Source organism: Diabrotica virgifera, chromosome 8 (genome assembly GCF_917563875.1).
Source record: "Diabrotica virgifera virgifera chromosome 8, PGI_DIABVI_V3a".
Taxonomy (NCBI): Eukaryota; Metazoa; Arthropoda; class Insecta; order Coleoptera; family Chrysomelidae; genus Diabrotica; species Diabrotica virgifera.
Window position 1 is genome coordinate 33053736 of NC_065450.1, and position 24112 is coordinate 33077847.

General features: G+C 30.8%; 1 protein-coding gene across 5 annotated transcripts in view; it reads left to right on the forward strand.

The window, feature by feature from the left end:
• LOC114336519 (TLD domain-containing protein 2) overlaps positions 1-24112 on the forward strand; it is a 911210-nt gene that overhangs the window by 104654 nt on the left and 782444 nt on the right. For 2 of the 5 annotated variants that reach the window (XM_050659402.1, XM_050659403.1), the window contains exon 1: positions 15765-16047. The exons of the other annotated variants lie outside the window; for them this stretch is intronic. In XM_050659402.1, the coding sequence (XP_050515359.1) occupies positions 15977-16047 (71 nt within the window). In that variant the 5' untranslated portion in view covers positions 15765-15976. Of the gene's footprint in view, positions 1-15764; positions 16048-24112 lie in introns of those variants that run through there. 5 annotated transcript variants of the gene reach the window in all.

Sequence of the window (24112 nt, forward strand, 5' to 3'; positions counted from 1 at the left end):
GTAATGTGTCAAACTTGGTATCGCAAAATCCAAAGCTTAGGTTCAGTTTCTGAATATAATGACAAAAATTCCGATACTGGGAAATTTTTAAAATTATTTTTTGGATTAATTTTTTACAATCAACGAAAGTTGGAAGTTGAATATTTGTGAAAATCCCGGATGACAAACGCGTAAAGAATTTTACTGATTTCATAGTTGAAAACTATTTAGAAGAATCTACGTTTTCCCCAGAAAGTGCCTACAAATAGTATGTGCCGCACTTGAAATGCATGCGCATCATTTCAGTTTGTTTTAAATTCTAGTTTTTACTACCCACATCCGAATATTTTCAACTTTTTAAATGTCATAATGGGTATTCAATCCAAAAATATGTGAAAATAAAAAGTGCGAATAACTCATGTTACGAGAGCAATGTAGTTTATAACAGAATTAAGCGTTTATAACTCCCCATTAGGTTTAGTTATTATGTTATAGTATTAGGTCTATAAATAGGTATGGTAAATATGTATGTATTTACTAAAAAGTATGTTTTAGTTAGTTTATAAAAAAAGTTATTTATATTAAATAATAATTAAATAGAGTAAAAAATATTTGATTTTTGTGTTCTCTTAAAAAAATTTAATTTATGTTCTTAAATTTGACCCTCGTAGAATAAATACTACAGTGTTCGAGTAAAAGGAGCAGATCATTATCTCTTAACAACTATAAACCGTTTATCCCTTTTCGTAAAATCCGTGAATTGAAGGTCCCCGACCATGTGCGGCACCTTTAAGAAGCTCTTTTTCTTTAACATTTTATTAAAATACAGGGGCAATAAACAATAATCCAGACTCAAGACGTGGTCTGAAGGCAGGCGGCAGGTTAGGTCGCCTTATTATTATGAAGGCTATATTAGGTATTGGTCGACAGTATGCAAAACACAACGTGACACAACCGAAGGCCGGCAATTGCAACAAGGGTTGTAAATGCAGGTTTTTCCTACTGATAAATATTACCATTATAAAAATATACTCTAATCTTTTTATATAAAGAGAAATAATTAGGTCATTAGGTGAATGTATAATGTTAAAATTGGTATCCGTTTGAAACTACATTCTACATTCTGTTAAAATTTTAAAGCAAAAAATATAGTTTCATTCTTCACATCTTTATTTATTTCAATGTACATTTTATTCGAAATTGTTTGGTGCAAATTATTACTACCAAACAAGCAAGACCAGCAAGACTCTTGCAGCAAGACCAAGACCAAGAACAAGACCGGCTAGTGCAAGACCAAGACCAAGACCAAGACTGCCTTTTAGCTGCAAGACCAAGACCAAGACCAAGCTTGCAAGAACAAGACCAAGACCAAGATTAGCCTGGTCTTGGTCTTGTTCTTGTTTTGCTCATCACTATGTCTGTTAGGCGTTTTAGAGGTATCTAGGGATAGCGGTTATTGACAAAACACCGGTTTTCGGTTATACCGGTTTTTCTTACTTATGGTTTAACTGGCGGTTATAACCGGTCAAAAAGAACCGGTTATTCCAAAAACCGGTTTACGGTTTTTTAATCAATAGCCAATACGTATTAGGTTGCAATGTTACATTTACATAGCATTCTATTTTTCGATACTCCGTTCGAATCGATATCAACATTATCAATAGTATCGATATCGATACTATTGAAATAATATATCGATACCAAGATAATCAATCGATATATAAAATATATTGTAGGGCATATCTCAATTCATTTCTCATAATGTGTCTGATTGAAGTTTTCGAGATTTGATAGTGGTCTCGGTTGTTTTTCATTCTTCTGAGGACCTCCTCCTACGTAAACTCGTCAGTCCACGAGATCTTAAGTATTCCAATATGGGAACGTATCAAATATTTCCAATGCTCTGCACGTATCTTCCGTTTAACATCCACGATTAAGCACCGTAAACAAGGACAGAAAAGACGTAGCATTGCCGCATTCTAACTTTTATGCCAAAAGCGAGGTTGTGGGTTTTGAAGGAAGCCCTCATCCAGTTGAAGGTGGATCAGGCTTTTCTGGTGAGCGCTCTTATATGTTTCTGGTTGTTGGTCCATTTTTCATTCGTGATGGTGTCGAGGTAGCTGTAGTCCATCACCCGCTTCATTGGTTTTTGGTTGACGTGGATTTGACCTTCCGTTATCTTCTTCTTGCTAATTGTCATGAGCTTTGTGCTCTCTATTTACAGCAATACACAATTTTGGCACACCAAGGAAAAGACGATCCATCAAATCATTAGTCAACTCCATCTTTATCATCCAGCCAATATTAGCTTTGAAGAATATGTACTAGCTGTCTAGCTTATAGATTGCTTAATATCAGCTTATATAGCTTTTCTGTAAATACATGAGATTGGATTATATGGACCCTATAATATATAAAAACCTCCCCATTTCTTCTCTGAATTAATAATTTTTTTTCAGAGGTAATTTATCCGGTTTTTCACCGGTTATTACTTTTAAAAGAAAAAATCGGTTATAACCGGAACAAAAAACAACCGGAAAAACCGATTATTGCGGAGTAAAAAAACCGGTTTTAGGTTATAACCGGTAGGTTTTTCCCATCCCTAGAGGTATCGATAAATATTCGCAAATAGTTAGGAGTTAAGGTAATGAGGGATACTTTTCCTGAATGGATGTTAGTGAAGTTTGTACTTGATTTGGGATACATTGCCAGTAATAAGTCAATAATCGTCTACGAAGAAAAGTTGATTATACGCAAATACCTCAATATTGCGTATATTCTGCAATTTACGCAACAGCAACAAACCAAGAAAAGACTTAGGGTAAATTGTAATGTAAAGGCTCTATCTTTGGTTCCTCAATATGTCCTTCCATCGGCTACTTCTCATTCTTAAATTCTGTTTTTTTCAAATGCATATTTAATTATTTTAATGGATTAATAATAACGATATCTCTACTAGCAGTTTTGCAATGGTTTAATTATGCATAATGGTACTTCAACACTGATTTAATTTTTGATAACATTTTTTATTTGTTCTTTAAAACAAACGAATTATCTTATCGCAATTATCGATACATTAAAAAGTTAATTAGAAATGATTTCGGCTATTAATAGCCTAAGGCTCTTTTAATTATATATTTGCAATAAATTCCTTATCGAAAAAGTTTAATTATTTGTTTAATAACATAAACATTATTATTGTTTTGTAGAAATTTGGTTTGGGACAGGACTGTTCTTCTTAATGTGCTGCTTCTTTCGTCTGTTGGTCAGATTATAAAGGATAACCTGACCTAATTTCTACTATTTAGAAAAGGGTCTTATTTTTGTCCTTTTTCTAATTTATAATAAAGATGAACTAAAATCTTTACTCTGACTCTGGTTGAAACTATCTCTAAACAGAAAAAGATTCAGCTTTTTACAGTATTTTTAAAAACGTTAACCTTTAGGCTAAGACCACACGGGCGATAATTTACGGCGCCGTAAGAGCAGTAAACCTGACGAGGCATTGGTTGACTAACTCCTATTTCATCTACAATTGGTGGAGGAGTTAGTCAACCAATGGGTTTACTGCTCTTACGGCGCCGTAAATTATTGCCCGTGTGGCCTTTCGCTTATAGCTGCGAAACCTGGCAACTCGCTAATAGAACTGGAAAAGTTCTGGAAATAGATTTTTGACGCAGATAATGTTGCAGATGTTATAGATCTTCTGCAACATGGAATAATTGTCGTGCATTTGATATCCGAGTTCATTCACGAATGGTTTTTAACCAAGAAACTTGTTTTCTTTCTAATGATCAGTAGTCGTTTGTAATGATCAGTAGTCGTAGTATTTGTAGCAATTTCTCCTAACTAAATGTTCTAGAAAAAACATTTTCCGGTGTTTAACAACATTTAGCAGTTCTCTATCTTTGTTGACCCTCCTTCATACTTCATCATTAGTTTTTGTTGTTTTTCAAGGTATCTCGAGCATCCTTCTATGAATCCACATTTTCAATGCTTCAATTCTGTTCATGGTCGATTCTTTCAGTGTCCACACTTCTGCACCATACAAAAGTACTATGCAAAAGTACTATGTAAGTATATATAGTACATAACTATAGGTATAATAATTTATTGATTTATTGAACAAAAAATTATGACATAATTATCACGTAATTTTACTACAATACTAATATTTTGAAAAGCCACCTTTGGCTTAAAAAGCGTAAACACTCTCTGCTATATCTTTTAAATGATCATTAATTATGGTTCTAATGAAAAAATCTCTCTGTCAAGTGAACCGTGTTTGTTATTACTTCCTTAGCCGATGTCCATTTTTAGACACTCCCATACATTTTCGATGGGGTTAATGTCTGATGAGTTGCCATGCCATGGTAATAGAGGAATTTCTTACCCTATCAAAAAACTTTTAAAGCTTTTAACAGTATGGCAAGGTGCTTTATCCTGCATAAAGACCTTGCGACCATTACCGTTTGTGGAACCAATCTTGTTTGCAAGGCTCTTTTATACTGATCCTGTAGCATGGTTTTTTCCATCACATATAAAAGTCCCATTTCTTTATTCATTACACACCAGATCATTACTGAGGTGGTATGGTGAACACATATCTTCTCATATTTTTTTGGCGTCTTGGTCTTAAAACGAATATAAAAATTATAAATTAAAAAATATGAAAACAAAATGATTTGTATTACCTTACTTTTTGTCGTCATCATTATCATCCGAATTGCTGTTGGTGTTGAATAATACCGGGTATGGTCACATCGCTGGGGGACACCTCTTCTGACCTTGACTCAACTATAACTTTTATTTGTGCTGTCTGATTCCGGTATCGGTTGAGAAGTATCTTTAGATTACTTGGCCAATATATTTTCTAATAGTTTTCCAACCGTTCTTGATAATTTCATATTTCATTACATTATAGTGAAAACACAACACCCAACTCATTTAAGTCTACCACATATTGCGTCACGTTGACAATATTCAGAATATAGCCATCGACACAAGAATATTTGACAACCTACGCCTAGATAAGCTATAAATAAAATGTCTATCCTTTATTAATGCATCAAATTAGAAAAAATATGTTGCACCGGGTCGTTTAACCAAGGTAAGGCCTATATTTTATTCGAGCTTAAAGGATATAAAATTAACATTTAAATCTATGTTAATTTATATGAATAAATTATTTCTTTCCTTAGTTTACATTCTTACTACACTCATGGACAAAAATATCTCATATTTTGAAATTATCATATGAAGTGAGATTTTTTGTTCTGCAATTCTTCACCCTCCTATAGTTATAAATTTTCTAATATTTGCTATATGGGGGCCAATAGAATCTTTTAAATTAAATATCATCAGGATAAGTAGGTAATTCACTATTTTAGCGACATGAAGCTGTGGAAGACAATAATAAAGTAAACGAGATTCTAATTACAGTACAGGGTGATAATGTAAATCCGATTTCTTCAAGACATGTGCACATAATTGGTAAACGTTCAAATAAGGCTCGTCCAATCAAAGTGACCTTTTCCACACCCGCACAGGCTAAGTCCTTTTTGCGTGCCAAGAATAAATTAGCCACATCTACTTTCTCTACCATTTCAATCTCTGATGATAAAACACCTCGGCAGAGAGAATACATGAATAAACTTCGGACAGAACTGAAACGGCGAACAGATCATGGAGAACAGAATTTGACGATTAAGTATGTAAGGGGCAGACCTACTCTAGTAAGTAAAACTGATGTCTCTTTAAACTAAACGTGTCCAGCAGTTCCAAATCAAGTAAATCCCAACACGTTGAACTTACATGTTACTACCAAAATGTACGTGGTCTAAATAGCAAAGTTGCATTATTTAATGCTAACATTAGTGATTGTGAATTCGACATCATAGCATTAAGTGAAACGTGGTTGCACGGTGATGTTTCGAGCATGGAACTCTTTCCGAATAATTATGTAGTATATAGAAAGGACCGAAAATTCCATGTGGTAAATAAGGTGAAGGGTGGTGGTGTAGTGCTTGCGGTAAAAGACTTCATAAAATCCGAAATATTGGATATTACGGCTTTCGATGCTCAATTTCCATTAATTGATCTAATCATTGTCAAGTGCCAGATTGGTTACAAACATTTTTATACAGTTGTTGTTTATTTACCGGATAGGTTAAGTTTAGTTGACTTTGAATATTTTTTCGATTGCTTAGGGCAACTTGATTATTTATATAATAACTCCATATTACTAGGCGATTTTAATGTTCCAAAGTTCATTGATAATGATATGTCTGATTTCCAAACTTCTGTAGTTTTAAGTTTTACGGGCTCTACTGGACTTAGACAATTTAACAATGTTGTTAATCATTTGGGTAGACTGCTAGATTTAGTCTTATCGCATTTCAGTTGTGAAGTGAAGCATGATGACTCACCTTTGCTCTATGAAGACTCTCATCACCCAGCTCTTCAAATTACATTTACGGATATATTTGTGAAAGAGCCTATATTTAGGTATGGTTCTGAGCAAATAACTTATAACTTTAAAAAAGCAAATTTTCCTGCTTTATATCGAGAACTGTACGAAACGGATTGGAATTTTCTGGATACTACTAGTGACGTTAACGTAATTTTAAGTAATTTTTATGATAAAATGTTTTCTTTGTTTAATACGTATATTCCAGTTTATAAAAATTTTAGTCATAAATATCCACCCTGGTTTGATGCTGACATCATTCAGAACATCAAATTAAAAGCAAAGTTTCGAAAAAAATTTAAAAGATTCAAAAATCATTGTGATTTGCTTGAGTTTCAACGGTTAAGACACCTTGTCAAATCAAAAATCAGTTTGGCATACAATGTGTATGTCGATAACATCCAAATATCTCTATCCATCAATCCCAAGAAGTTTTGGTCGTATGTTAATGCGAAAAATAATAGTTCAAGAATTCCTGGTGTAATGAAATATAATGGCATTACTACCTCCGAACCACAAAATATTGTGAATGTTTTTGCAGAATTTTTCAATAGTGTTTTTCTGTCATCTGATATTAATTTTAAAGCTAACTCTTCATCAGTTAACACAGATTACTTAAATTTTTATCCTATTGTAGAATCTGAGATAATTTCTGCTAGTAAGAAATTGAAAGACAAAATGACGTGTGGACCTGACAATATACCATCTTTTCTGGTTAAGGATTGCATAGGTGCCTTAACTGTGCCACTATTAAAAATTTTTAATTTATGTCTTCTGAATAAAGAATATCCAAGTCTCTGGAAGGAGTCAAAAGTGTGCCCAGTATTCAAAACTGGTGAAAGGGATCAGGTAGAAAACTATAGACCAATTTCCATAATTTGCAATCTGTCGAAGGTTTTTGAAATAATTTTGTATAATCGTATTTATTCAAGAACTCGTAATCAGCTGTCTCAATACCAACATGGTTTTGTCTCCAGTCGGTCCACTGTAACAAACTTATTAGTGGTCACACAATATATTTCAGAGGCCCTAGATAATAGAAGTCAAGTTGACGTCGTCTATACCGATTTTTCGAAGGCGTTCGATAGAATTCACCACGGAGTATTGCTTTCTAAATTATACCACTTTGGTCTTTCTGAGGATGCTGTTACTTTTATGAGGTCTTACTTGTCAAATAGAACGCAGTTTGTTTCTTACAATGGTTACAAATCGGCAAAGTACCTTGCTTCTTCAGGGGTTCCACAAGGTTCTAATCTAGGTCCATTATTGTTCTTGTTATTTATTAACGATCTGTGTGAATATATTTCTGCACCATGTTTATGTTATGCTGATGACTTAAAGATTTATTCATTGATAAGCGACCGTAACGATTGTCATTTTCTGCAGAGTCAACTGAATCTCGTACATGAATGGTGTAAGGAAAATCATCTGAATCTTAATGCCAATAAGTGCAAGGTGGTTAGTTATTCTAGGAAACAGTCTACTATATACCATCCTTACATTATTGATGGCAATGAACTGGAACGTTTGACTAAAATTAAAGACCTTGGAGTTATATTTGATCACAAACTCACTTTTGTTGAACATGTTAATATAAAGGTTAGAGAAGCACTTAAATCTTATGGATTTATAATTAGAAATAGTCGAAATCTCACTAATACTAAGGCCATTAAATTACTGTTTTACACTTTTGTACGCTGTAAACTGGAATATGCCTCTATCATTTGGTCACCGTTTTATGATGTACACATCCAAATTATAGAACGGGTTCAGCGTAAATTTTTAAAATTTTTGTCTTATAAAATTAATGGTATATATCCTACGAGGGGTATCAGCAATAATGAGTTATGTAGAGGTTTGGACGTAATTTCATTAGAATCTAGACGAATTAATGCCTCCCTGGTATTCCTGTACACGCTACTACATAATCTCATTGACAGCCCTGATATCCTTCGACAAATAAATTTTAACGTTCCGTCTTATCCAGTAAGAAATTCAATTACGTTCAGAAATACACAAGCTAGAACTAACCTTATGTTAAATTCTCCTCTATTCGTCATGTGCAGCTATTATAATGCCTTAAGTATTTACTGCGATATATTTAACTGCAGTTTAAAGCAACTGATTTCTATGGCCAAGATCTACCTAGGTGATTAATAATTTATTTATTTAGGTTCAAATTTAGTTTTGTAAAATTTTTGTTATATTATCAATACCTATGAATTACTAATATTTTATTTAATTTTTTATTTGTGTAATATTTTGTCCTGTAAATGGATTCTGTTGGACAATAAACGCTATTATTATGAAGACGTGCGTTATTGTGCATTAGCACGAATCTTCCATATTCGATATAGTTGGCAAATGGCAAAACATGATTTTCTAAAATGTTTTCAACGTACGTAATGTCAGCTGTGATTCTCCCAATCACCTCCACACAAGTTCGGTATGTCCCTTTCAAGCAGTGCCGCTCCATAGCACTATGCCGCCACTACCAAAACTAACGCTCTGTATGAGGTTCTAACTGGCATAAAAAATGAATACATTTAAATTACATTGAACATTTTGAAAGGCGACATTTTGCGCCTATACCCTTAAAATATCGCATTTGGTAAAGCAATGCTATTCCTATGATACTGTGAGGGGGAGGGCTAAGAACTGCAACACAAATAATTTCACTTTACACATTTTTATTATTATTATTTTTGTCCATGAGTGTACTACGGTAGAACTTGTTTCCTTAGTTTGCATTGTTTACAGCTTAAAACTACATTTTGACATTTGAAACATTTTTTAGGATAAAATATTATATTCTAGAAGTAAGCGTTAAATCGTGAATTATACGTTATTCAATATTAGATTGTGCTAGAGGTTCCAAACCAAGGCCAAAAAACAAAATCAAATAAAAATATTATATTATAAAATATTATATTCTAATTTCATTAGATTTACAGAAAAACGAAAGATCTGATAACCAATATACTGGCTGTATACCATAAATCACAAAAAAATAAAAACCTTATCTTGTAAAAGGTATATTTAAAATCCCTAAAAAGGGGCTGTACCACAACCAAACGTTTTCGGAATCAATATTCCATCATCAGTGTTATCACCTAAAATAAGTATAACTCTATAAGTAAAACAAACGTGAGGTTAAATTTTGACAAAGGTAAAAAAGTAAATGGATAGTTATACTTTATACTTTTATAGTTTAGGTGACAACTGACCGGACAGTTGTCACCTAAACTCTGCGATGTAAGGTTATACCTACAATATCCCAACCAATATGGTTGATGTCATGTGATGCCAGGGGTTAATCTGGAAATATTTTTAACATCCTTTAAAATCAGATAATCTAATGTAAACCCAACTGTTTAATATCAATTTAAGGGTTTTTACCCGTACATTTTGGTGGCTTAAAGCATGTAAACCTGTAAGTATAACTATCTATTCACTTTTTTACCTTTGTCAAAATTTAACCTCACGTTTGTTTTACTTATAGAGTTATACTTATTTTAGGTGATAACACTGATGATGGAATATTGATTCCAAAAACGTTTTGTTGTGGTACAGCCCCTTTTTAGTAATTTGAAATATACCTTTTACAAGATAAGGTTTTTATTTTTTTTTTTTTTTCAATGTAAATACCACCATAATATCGGCCGCATCAAAAGACTCTTGCAAACCATAATCTTTAAAAATCTCGAAAGCCGTTTACAAGATAATTGAGCCATTCCATACTTAAAACTCACGCTGTAGAGAGAAACGCTTGAGAATGGGGAGAAAAAACACAAGCATTGTTTTAAAAGTATACAAAAAGGGCTTCATTTTTGTTTCTGAAAAAGTTGTATGTGCTTTTGCACAGACTCTGCATTTTAAGTCGTTACATTTTTACACGCCAAAATGACTTTTATTTCATTATGTGGCGGATGGTGGCACTATTTTTTCCTCCAGATTTAAGTAATAAAGAATACAAAAAAATTGGTCCCAAGCGTGTGCCCTCAAATGCAGAATCAATGTTTTTGGCATCAAAAAAGTGGACAGTTTCTGTAGAATTGGACATTATATTTTTTTATATGATGAGATCCAGCTTATATCGCTGTCGAATAAAAAGATTTATTACGCTGTAGAGAAAATAGTCATCGCATAACTGCAATTAGTATTCTACCCTACAATTTTCATTGAAGCAAAAAAAGATAATTAGATCTATTTTGTCATAATTAGATCTTTTGTCGAACTAAAAGTGAGTGAATGGTTCGCAAGGTTACATTATATAAATAATAATAGTTTCGTAGTATTTATACGATATACAGTGATTATTTTGATGCTACTGGTTACCTAGGCTAGAGCAAGGTGCTTTTCAAGGATTACTGAATCAATGGGTTAACAAATTAAAGATGTCTTAGTGTCATTAAATACAGATGAGTTTAATGTTATGGATGAATTTTGATAATTTGTTTTTGTATAACGACTATGAAATATTAGGCATGAGTATGAATTATGTTTGGGTAATGGAGTGAGAGAAGAAGACTACAGTTTATCGTAAATGTTGTTTAGGATGGTTTTGAAGGCGACGTTAAATAATACTTAATGGTACCAAATTAGTATCATTATTCGTTGATGATAAGGTTGGGAAAGGTTAGGTTATGTCTCTTAAACCATAAAGCTAAGATTAATATTATTAAAAAAAAAATAATTAATAAAACGGGATAATTCCCGAAAGTTGGCGGTATACCATCCAGTTAAATGACTTAACGTGAAGTAAAACACTCCCTGATGTAGTTGGTATAATATTTTAATGAACAATTAAATTTTTTTAAAAAATCCAAAAGGATTACGTTCAAAACGTTTTCGGAATTATCAGTCTCTCATCAGTGAAAATCCTGTGGTTGCAAAATAGCCACAATGCCAAACACTGGTTAGGTGAAATGCTTTAACTTTTGAACTAATTCAGACAACCAATTAAAATAAAATATTTTCAAAATATAAAAATAAAAATAAAAATATTATTAAAATATTTTCAATTTGCCAATAACCATTACAATCACAATAATAGGCAACCAACATTACTCTTGTTATTTTTACAACATTAATATACACCTTATCTTGGTACCTACATAAGTTGTGCACATAGAACTAATTTTTCTTCTCTTTTCTTTCAAACTAAATCAAATTTTCGTCTTCTTTCTCAAAATTTATCACCAATGACGTCATTGACTCTACTATGACTAGTATTTTATCAACCTAATACCAACAACAGTTCTTTCTGTAACAGAGAGTAGAGAGTTGCCTTTTAGACTTTTACAATAAAATCTAATTTATTATAATTTAAATTTCACTTTTATACAGTTACTAATATATATTCCAAATTTTAAACAACACTAATAATTTGAAATTCATAACCAAAAACCGACTACCTGTCTTGTCATGTCACTTCGGTCTGATAATTGGATTGTCATCTCCTTCACTTTTGTTGGTCTGTGTCCATTGAACTGGCAAGAACCACAAGTTCTTATCGAGCGGGGAACCATGTTGCCCTTTGAGCACTCCTAACACATTTCATCTTGTAACATCGACTTGGAGTCGCTATAAATACCATATAATTATTATGTAAACCATAATTCTCGATGTAACCTTTTTCAAAAAGTTGCTAGTTTCTTGTACATAGAGAACGTAAGTATTGCCACATTTTTCTTTAACCTAGTCACAATTTTAACCTTTTGCATTCATTCTAACGTGGAAATACTTCGTTCTAGGCACTGAGGATGATCTGATCCAGATTGAAAACGTTTTGCAAATCCTTTTGGAGGACTTTTAATGTTTTTTAATAAAACTTTTTTTATACCATTATACAAACGAAGTTTTTACTTCTGTATGGTTTTTTTAACTATGGTATACAGCCAGCTACTGGGATTTTCCCATTGATTTTTTTTTATTTGTTAACAATTTTTTGACTGGATTATATCTATATGCTACTTTCAACAACTTTCCTAATACATTAAATGTAATACAAATTTTGTATAAAAATCTAAATTTCGGCTTATTACAACCAACTCTTATGACTACTCTGCCTATTTTGTTAACAATAATGTGAAATTTATGAATCTGTAATTTTCAATCTTTTATTTATAATAACCAGTGACGAGCGCGCTAATAACCGGCAAAATAACGCAAAATATGGAAACCATAATACATTGTGAAATAAAAAGATATTAAACTAGTAGAGGTGTAAACTTATCGATAGGAACCTATAAATTTACATTACATTACATAGTTTGCCACCTTTGAACGTCTGTGACAGGAGAATCCTATAAAATTCTCCTGTCACAATGACAGTTGTCATACTCCTCCGATAATCCTGAAATTTTCCTGTCACATGCGTCTAAAGGTGGGAAACCATGTAATACAATGTTAATTTATACATTTATATCGATAATTTCCACCTCTCTTAGTTTCATCTCTTTTTATTTCACAATGTATTATGTTTTTCATCTTTTGCGTTATTTTGCCGGTTGTTTTTGTGTAAATTTGATGGCCTTGGCTGAGCCAATTAGCCAGACATTTTGTTATTTTAAAAACAAACAAAGGGCCTAGCCGGGTAAGATGGTGAAAAGTGCCCCCAACTCAATTTAAATTCCATATAGGCCACTTTTTAGCACATATAGAAGAACTCACTTTCTGAAATTTTTAGCCCCCTAGGTAGTCACGTGACCCCCCTAGAGCCTAATTAGGCTTTTTATGTTTTTATTTTTTATCTCAGCCGCATCAAGAGCTAAAAATTTATTTATAAAAGTTGTAAGTTTCAAAGAGATCTATATGAAAATTTTTTTTTAAATTTTTTGGTGGGAGATTCGAATTTTTAGAACAATTTTAAACTTTTAAATAACTCTGAAAAAAAAACTAAGACATTCGTTTTTACGAAAATCAATTATAATGTGTATTTTTGCACAATATTTCACCCTGAATTTTTTCAGATTTTTAAAATAGGTGAAACGTACCTTTAAAAATAAAAAACCGCATTTTTTCGGTTTTTTTTTCGTTTTTTGATACAATTTTATACATCTTTTTCAAAAAAGGTAACACCGTCACTAGAATAGGTAAAAAACTGAAAAATATTTGAGATTTGCTTAATAAAAAAATTTTGTAACGCCATCCATTTTCAAGATACAGGGCGTTGAAAAAAACAAAATTTTACACATTTTTTACGATTTTGCCGAAACTACTGGCAAAGTTGTAATAAAACTTGGCGGGTTTTAAGAGATTGTGCATGTTTTGACATACAATTAAGGATTTACTATAGGATTTATTACTATAGGATTACTTAAGGATTTATTAAGGAGTGTCTTTGTTTTTTTTTGTCAGAATTATTTAAAAGTTTAAAATTGTTCTAAAAATTCGAATTTCCCGCCAAAAAATAAAAAAAAATTTTTTGATATAGATCTTTTTGAAACTTACAACTTTTTTAAATAAAGTTTTTGGCTAGCTCTTGATGCGGCTGAGATAAAAATAAAAACCTAAAAGCCTTATTAAGCTCTAGGGGGGTCACGTGACCCCCTAGGGGGCTAAAAATTTCAGAAAGTGAGTTCCTCTATATGTGCTAAAAAGTGGCCTATATGGAATTTAAATCGAGTTGGGGGCACTTTTCACCATCTTACTCGGCTAGGCCCTTTGTTTTTTCAGGAATTTTTTCTGTATTTCTAACTCTAAATACATAACAAACTAACATATTACAATTATTATCTAAATAATACACTGTTTTGGTTGTAAATATTTTTTTGTACATATTTATTTTTTTTGTAGTTTTTTGATACCTTTAATTTGTTTTTTTATTATTATTTTTTATTAATTGTTTTTTTACTACGCTAAGACATAAACCCGATTCAACATCTCGGAGGTTTACATCTTCTTAGTTTTTTCCTTTTTTTTTTGCTTGTTTGCTTTTTTTCTCTTTTTTTCTTTTCTCGTTTTTTTTCCTGTTATTTTCTCTTTTCAATTATAATATTATACAATAATTACTTAAGTTATTAGCACGATCATCCCTATATAGGATTTGTATATGGATTTAAGTTTAAGAAATTATCATTCTCTTTGTAATTTTTAACAAACAAGTACAATCAGGAAGAGCAGCTAGTACATAATTCTATTTGGAGGAACACGTACAGCGGACATGAAATGAATTTGAATTATTTTGTAGTCGTATACTAACGAGTTAATAAAAGGACGGAAGAATTATTGACATACATTTTCATTTATGAATACACTGTCTTGCCTTTATATATTAATAGAAGGAAGTGTGTATTTCCCTTAACTTAAAAAGCCTATAGTTTATTTCAGTTAGGCGTGGAGGATACTTAAATTGAACCATGTACTGTATTGATTAATTTATTTTTGTGCCACCTAAAGAAAATTCGAGTGTTCATCCACGAATTTCCTGTTAGGGCGTCAAACCCTTGTGACCTATCAAATTGGATTTACTCACAGGATTTTGGTTGTAGCTTGTTGATTCTGTTGTTGGTCTATTGTGGGAATAGAATTTTTTTTTCTTCTTTTTTGGCCTTTGGGAACTGCGCCCATTTGGCGAACAACACTTCTTAATATCAAATCCAATCGAACAATCAAGGGTAGGGAATTAATAGAATTATACAAGTAAATTTAATGAAAAATTCGTCTTGGTAAAAGGTATATTAATTTAAAAAGCCCCTAGAAGGGCTACAAATATAAAAACAAAACGTTTTCGCTCTGTAACAAGATCATCATCAGTGTTACAAGAACATGCTGGAGAGAGAGAGAGAGAAAGAGAGAGAGAGAGAGAAAGAGAGAGAGAGAGAGAAACCCTTGTGACGACCGGTCAAACTTACTGCGCACTTCTCGTCAAACTCACTGCGCTTTTTTTTACTTCTTTTTTAACAATACAAACACTATATACTTAAAGTTTTAAAAATGTATAGTTCTCTCTCTCTCTCTCTCTCTCTCTCTCTCTCTCTCTCTTTCTCTCTAATGTTTCTATATTAGATTACATATTTGTTTTTCAAATTTGTTTTTAATGGCGTTTCATAGTTTACCATATTTTTTACCGTATGTTTGTCTTAAACGTTGATTAAAACCAACAACGCAGTTATTAATAAATTATCTTAATTCAGACTATAGCATGCGACTATAAGGTAATCAAGTCATCAAGTCATCATTTCGAATTTTCATAGATAACTTGAAGTGAACATTATCTCTAAAAATTATATTATCGATGTACTTAAAAGTGTACTTATCTTTTTTAAACTGGTGGACAATAAGTGAAGCCAATTTTTTCCAAGTTCAGTGCACGTGTTGTCTGCCAAGTGGACACAAAAAAATGTAATTGAAGTTTTGCTTGTTTTTCGTGATAATTATATGGACTTTTGTTTGAGTTGGTTATCTCCTGGCCGAAAAATAATTATTTTTATTATACACGTGTATTTTTAAATCATAAGACATAGTTTTTGAAATATATATTGGTTACTCTTCGAGTTTCCGGTTTAGAAAAATTATTTAAAAATGGTTCGATCATACATTGCATTGCCATTAGTTTCTCCTACAAGAAAGTCCAAGACACAAGATGAATTTTGGTGAGTATTAAAGCCTATTGTAACAAACCAGCCCCTTGTGCGGCGCCTATGTAAGGGATGTTGGAATTTGGGGATTGCCACCCACCGACATATGGCATACCTACATGGTCCAGTGTCCTAATTTTGTGTGGTCCGAATGTTTTGTTTATATTTTAAGGTTTTCAGATGTGAATAGAACACTCAGACAGTATATAAGCTTTTACTTTTATTGAGTTTACGATCGACTTTTGTATGGTAAACACGAAATACACAGCTCCATCCAATATCGTAATTTTCATTGTAAAAAACCGTAAACCCTCCGAGATTAATAATATAATTATTAGTAACATTGTATTATTAGTGGAGTCACTGAAGATGGATATGAGCTATTACCTCCGATTTCGTTGAACCTCCATCGATTTGCATGAAAATTGGTGAGTGGTTAGAGGATATCTCAAGGAACAAAGGTGACATGGTGCCAACTTGCGCTTTTACCCTGGGGGTTGATGCCACCCCTTCTCGTGGGTGAAAATTATTTTATTAAAAATAACCCCATAATTCGATAGAGGGACAAATTTCAAGCAAAATTTGTTATATAACGTTATTAAAATAAATCAAAACTTTTTGAGTTATTAAAGATCAAAGATTTTAATTTTTCTTGAGAAACGTGCATGTTTTTAACCAATTTTTCATCAATAACTCAAACAGTGTAAGTTTTTACAAAAAAGTTATTATTATCAAAATTGAAGCTAATAAAAATGAAATAAACCCCTTTTAAACTACAAAAATCTTTTAATGTTAACTAAAAGTGAGTTATAGGTAGTTGAATGTATATTTTTTCGGCGAGTAAAAAACTCATGTATTCAAGCTGAAATAACGGGAAATTGATGTATTTTATAACATAAACTTATTAAACATTTGTCAAAAAATGTCTATTAAATGAGCCCCCGAACATGTTGATAGCATAAAAATTTATGCTACAAAATTTTTTCAAAATTTATCTTTTAAAAATTTTTCCAAAAAATGTTATTGTTTTTTTTAATAACTCCGTTCGTGTTTACGATATCAGGTTCATCTAAAAAATGTTTGAAAAATAATTCCAAGTGCTATTTAAGCACGTTGAACCTAATATTTTAAACACCTTACTTTTTTAAAAATAAAAGGTTAAATGACCCCGGTTGTATGGTTCCCACAGCAAAATTTAAGATTTAAACGTTTCTATCTCGGTTATTTTTTACCCCATTTGAAATAGTAATACAGGTAAAATATGTTGCATAGAAAAAACTAAAATTTGGTTATATATAATTTTTTACGTATATTGAGTATTTTTGGAGTTATTATCAAAAGAATATGAGAACTATAATAATTTTAAAAATTATGATTTTTTTTAAATTATATCTTTTTTCTCAAAAATATGCATTGTAAACCGGTCAAAATTATCAAAAACATTACTTCTGCTAATATAAAGAAGTTCTTGTAAGGATTACTATAAATTTTAATTTTTGTGGAAATGGCGTATGTTTTATTTTTCACTTTTTCTTAAAAAATTCGAAACTGTTCTTTTATTTTCAATATAACTTGCTTAATTTTGACGCTATTACCTTGTTCTGAAGCTCATTTGATAGGTATTCCGAAGTACTTTGGCAAATGTTTTGCAGGAATATTTTATACATTGCATCATTTTCCCGTTATTTAAGCTTGATAACTTAGATTTGAGTACTCGTCGAAAAAAATACACATTCAGTTGCTAATAACTCACTTTGAACTAACATTAGTTTAGTTCTTTATGTGAGGAATGTATTAAATTTTTTATTATCTTCAATTTCAGTAATAATAACTTTTTCGTAAAAGATTTTAGTTTTTTATTTATACGTGAAAAACCGATTTAAAACATGCATTTTTTTTTACGAAAAAATAAAATCTTTGGTCTTTAATAACTCAAAAAGTGTTGATTTATTTTAATAACTTTATATAACAAATTTTGCTTATAATTTGTCCCTCTATCGACTTATGGTATTATTTTTAATAAAATAATTTTTACCCCCGAGGAAGGGTGGGAGTCACCCCCAGGGTAAAAGCGCAAGTTGGCATCATGTCACCTTTGTTCCTTGAGGTATCCTCTAATTACTCACCAATTTTCATGAAAATCCATGGAGGTTCAACGAAATCAGAGGTGAAAACCTTCAGTGACTGCACTATATAATATGTTTGGCTATCCAACGTATATTATATTATACTATTAATTAAAACTATGCCTACCAGCTTCATTATGAATTGAAATTCATAATTGGAAAATTTCAGTTTGGTGCATGATTCCTCAGACTAGAATTTCGGTACTTATTGATGTTTGAGGAAAACCTATCGCTAACGCAAACATTTATCGCAAAAATGATTAACACAAGTACTCAATATATTTATGGGCATGATCTCATCTTGCTAATTATCTTGGGTTTTAACTCTTTTTATTTTATCTATTAACCTTCTTGACTTGAAAATAATATTATCTGCCGTGGTACAAATTCCAATTAATGGTTAATTTGCGGGACTATCTTGAACAATGTGCACCCCTTCATTACTGGTTTACCTCGCCTTTGATATAGATATCGTTGTCTCTGCGTATTTTTCTTTTTTAGTCCAGTGTATCACTGTAACAATAAGGTATTACCTCTATCTACCCCATACCTAGGGGGTGGTATCCATCCCAACGGGAGGCTTGGTACCTTTATATTGAAATTAACCTCAAAAATTGTTAGAAAAGTATACACAGGTACTCTAATAGTCTTTCCAAAAAATTTCTTTTTTTCGATATATCAATCCTTTTAGGCTTTTAGATTTTTGAAAAATTTCTGAAAATTTAGATTTTTCATATGTTTCAAAGAGATTAAGCATACCATAAACCGAATGATCGACTTATTAAAAATGTCAGTTTCTTTTGTAACGAAATGTTTAAAAAAACGCAACCTATAATAACAGGAAAACAGTCAATTTTACTGTAAAAAGTCATAAAACATTTTTTTATTGGTACCCCATTTTGCTTATTTAAAGTACGCATCAGCGTGTTTAAATTCAACTTTTAAAAACGCGGGTGTTTTAAAGTTACCATCGTAACATCAACAATTTTAAATATTTAGGGGAGTGCAATTAGAACGAAAACATGCATTGTTTCGGAAAAATTTAAACAAGCTTATATTTTTCTAAAACTTTTTTTGTTAGTTTATATACATGTTAAAGTAAAAAGTTCTATAAAATTAACATGAAGTAAAACTCCCTAGTGTAGTTGGTATATTTAATAAAAATTATAAAAATTTTTAAAAATCCAAACGGATTACGTTCAAAACGTTTTCGGACTTATCAGTCCATCATCAGTGAACCTAAAAGTAAGTAATCTCACTTAGTAAAATTGAAAAGGGTGAAATTTTGAATGTTGAAAATTGAAAAGTGTGGTTACGATTACTTACTCTCTGTCCTTGCTAAATAGCCACAATGCCAAACACTGGTAGTTCTAACACAAGATGTATGTTCTAACTACATGGTGAAATCTGATCTACAATTTGGCTTACATTGGATGCCAACGGATTAGTACTAGGAACATGATGCTCTACTCCATTAATTAAGAGATTTTTTTTTTTTTTTTATATATAATTAGGTCTACATTGAACTACGTTTAGTCTGTCAATGATTTAGAAGGAAGTTGAAATACTTCAAATGTCAGTAACATTGACATCCAGGAAAGGGAATTTTTAAGGTATTAACCAAGGTCAAGATCCAATGTGGTTACGGAAATTTAAGTTTAAGACTGTGTTGGAATTTTTTTTTTTTAAATTCTTTAAATTCTAATATTAAAAATTAAAATTCCAACACAGTCTTAAACTTAAATTTCCGTAACCACATTGGATCTTGACCTTGGTTAATACCTTAAAAATTCCCTTTCCTGGATGTCAATGTTACTGACATTTGAAGTATTTCAACTTCCTTCTAAATCATTGACAGACTAAACGTAGTTCAATGTAGACCTAATTATATAAAAAAAAAAATCTCTTAATTAATGGAGTAGAGCATCATGTTCCTAGTACTAATCCGTTGGCATCCAATGTAAGCCAAATTGTAGATCAGATTTCACCATGTAGTTAGAACATACATCTTGACCAGTGTTTGGCATTGTGGCTATTTAGCAAGGACAGAGAGTAAGTAATCGTAACCACACTTTTCAATTTTCAACATTCAAAATTTCACCCTTTTCAATTTTACTAAGTGAGATTACTTACTTTTAGGTTCACTGATGATGGACTGATAAGTCCGAAAACGTTTTGAACGTAATCCGTTTGGATTTTTAAAAATTTTTATAATTTTTATTAAATATACCAACTACACTAGGGAGTTTTACTTCATGTTAATTTTATTTAACTAGATGGTATACAGCCAACCTTCGGGTATTATCCCGTTTTATTTTTTAAAAAGTTCTACTCGCATATTTGGCCGCTAATTGTTTATTAATTGTTTAAACAATAACAATTGGTTTGTATAAATAATTTTAAAAATATCGTTAAATTCATCATTTTACTTTGCTTAAATATGTTTTTATTTTGTTTTTGATTATGCTGAATCCGAATAAGGCATTGCAATTTAAAAATTCTTACACAGAAGCTCTTTTACAGTATGCCTGAGTAGCTAGGAACCACATGGAAAACTTTTTTATTATCAATTTTACGAAAAAAAGTTTTTCTTCATAAAATGCTCTGGATCGTCAAAAATCTAAAACTCAACCATCAGATATGAAATTTTATCAATTTTATACGAGTTATGTCAAAAATATGAATTTCGTTGAAGAGTAAAGTACCTTTATATTCCAGAATATCAAAAAATGCTATTATGTAAAGTTTTTTGAAATTAAAAACTATGTTTAAATATACAATTACATCATTTGAATCGAAAATAAATTTTTCAATTTTTTCTCAAATTACGAATACTCATCATCATTTTATTACAATTATGATACTTATTTTATTATCACTTTTACGAAAAAAAGTTATTCTTCATAAAACGCTCTCCCTGGTCTAAAATATAAGATACAACCATCAGATATCAAACTTTTTTAATTTTATACGAGGTATGTAAAAAATATGAATTTTTCTTAAGAGTCGAGTGCCTTTATTATTCACAATATTTTAATTAGAAGCACTAAAACAAATTGAGCACTAAAACAAATTTTTTAATTCCAAACAACATTTCTTAATAATAATTTTCGATATTGTGAAATGTAACGGTACTTTACTCTTGAGTGAAATTCATATTTTGACATACCTCGTATAAAATTAATTAAATTTGATATTTGATGATTGCATCTTAGATTATATTCGATGCAGAGTATTTTATAAAGAATAACTTTTTTTCGTAAAACATAAAAGTTATCAATAGGTAGGTTCCAAGTAAGGCAGACATACTGTATAAGAGCTAAAAAAAATTTTTTTGCTGAACATTTATTATTGTTGAAGTTTATTATTATAATGTGTTTTAGGTAAGTTTTACAGAAAAAAGTTTTGATCACTTTGTATAAACATTTTTTTAGTTGGTATTTTTCGGATTTTGTATTACATTTTTGTTATCATTCTTAATTTTCTCAAAAAGGAATAGTATATTTCATTTCTAAAGTAAAATAATTTAGTGCATTTTAAAGACTACATCCTAAGCTTGAAAAAAGCACTTATAAAACTGCAATGGAGCTGTTCAAACTTAGTAATACCGTCTTAAAGTGGTGGTAATTCTATAAAGTTACGAAGATTTCAAAAAGTACATTTTTTGAGACGTCATATCGCTTGAATCAAATTTTTGAGATTTTTTTGAATAAAACATCATTTAGTAAGATACTTGAAAGGTAAGTTGTGCAAAATTGAGGGTTTTATAAGAAAAATTGTATTAGTTACACATTGTTAAATCATTTTTAAACAAAATTCATGTAAGGCTCACTTTCCGCCCCCACCGTACTTATGCCCATACATTTTATGTCTTTATTATAACCATAAGATAGCTTAATTATTCTTCTTTCAAGTTCAATTTGTAAAATTTCATTCGATCCATTAGTTAAAGAATTACATTAAAATAACTCAACCGTGCACTTCGGCGTACGTTAGTTTACAGTGCGCCAATGTTTGTGAAAAGAGTGACTTTAGCGTTATAAATAAAAAATTATAGAAGATACAGATTTAATTTTAGAAAATTTTTATTGAATTTTTCAATGGTCAAGTCAGTTTTTTTCTAAAATTTATATTTTCGGAGTGGTTTAAAAAAACATCTAATTTCGTAGTTCATTTGTTTAATAAAAAATGAAGCACCCACTTCTCGAGTAGAACTTTTTGATATGTTGTTTATTAAACATTTCTTAATGAAATTTTAAAAAGTTCTATCTCGTTTGATTTTTCCGAGGTGAAAATCTATATGCACTCCCCTAATTGATCTGACAGCAAAAATAAAAACAACATTTTTTTATCTTTTATAAATTATAGTTTATCTACAAAAAGTTTTTTCGATAAAATGTAAAGTTTTTTAGTTATTAGTGACAAATCGATTGAAAACATAAGACAAATTGAAATTTTCTATGATCTAAAGTCTAAAAGGATTGATTTATCGAAAAAACTATAGAAATGTTTTTGCTAATTTTTCTATCGATTCTTGAGGTTATTTTCAATATAATGTTACCAACTCTCGGAACTCTCTGTTTGAGGTGCATTCCACCTCAACTTAAAAACACACTTTGGCATAGTTTATATTTTGAAATTAAGGTTAAATAGAGGTTTATTCCAAAATTTCATCAAAATCGAAGGGTCTTGTCTTGATAGAAATCGAACTGCACTACACTGCACTATTTTTGGATCGTTTAGCAATCTGTTTAAGATTAGTTTATCAATGATAGATTTAATCTGCTCTGTTTTTTTTGCTGTATGGCTTCTATATTTGCTGATTTTGAATATCTTTCTTTCGCTTTTTGAATGTAATAATTTAAATAATCAATAAATATTGATATAGCGCATGGAATCTTTGACGATTCTTTTCCTTTACTGCGAAAAAAATTGAAAACAAACACTTGATAATAGATATTTTACAAATCTAAATAATCTGAATACAATACATACTTAACTGCAAATTTGTTGTATAATAATGTTTATAATAGGACCCCTTGCATGGAATCATTTGAGATATATATCGGTTACATTAATAAACATTATGTTAAACAAGTCTTCAGAATCGTATTAAAAGTTTTAATACATAAAATGTTTAAAGCATGCTCCATTTTAACGAACTTTTTCTTTGAGTTCAAAATGAATCTCCTACGAATGAATTGTTGTGTCACACGTTTTTGAATAATTGATCAAACACCTCGTGTTCTGACAGATAAATCACCAATATATGACAGTTGACTTCCAACGTTTAATCATCACATCAATTTCGTGTGAAACTGTGGTCCAGTGCCAAATTGCGAGTAATATATCAATTAAATTTCTGCAACCAGTTCATTGGCATCCACCGTTGTTTACCTATTTTTATACACCAATAAAACTCGAAACAAAACCTCAATATCTAGGAAATAGAAAATTTAACCTACTTTCAGAAAAATTTATTTAATATTGATTTGACGTGGACTAAAAGACTAATAACAGTTTTAGATGATAGACTAATGGGAGCTGTTATTTTTTTAGGTTATGGTCAATAATATTTGTTTATTGTATTCTCAACATTAATATCACAAGAGAGTGAGAATAAATTGAAAATAATGCTACAATTTTTCGAAAACTTTATGCCTGGCAATGGACACGTTTGATAAAAAATCTGTAGCTTGATTTTCTTATGTATTCTTACTATCGTGTGATATTAGAGAGATTATTTTTTAATACTCACATACAAAATTTAAGTCTTTGTAAGTAAACATTCAGTGACATTTATTACAATTGTTAATGTTTTACAACTTGTCAAAGTGAACAGCATAAGCTGGTTTATCAAATATTCAGACGAAGATATCAATAAAATATTAAGAAAAGAAAATAATCGTTTTCGTTTTGATTCAATTCGAGTCTCTTGCCATCCTCTGACACCG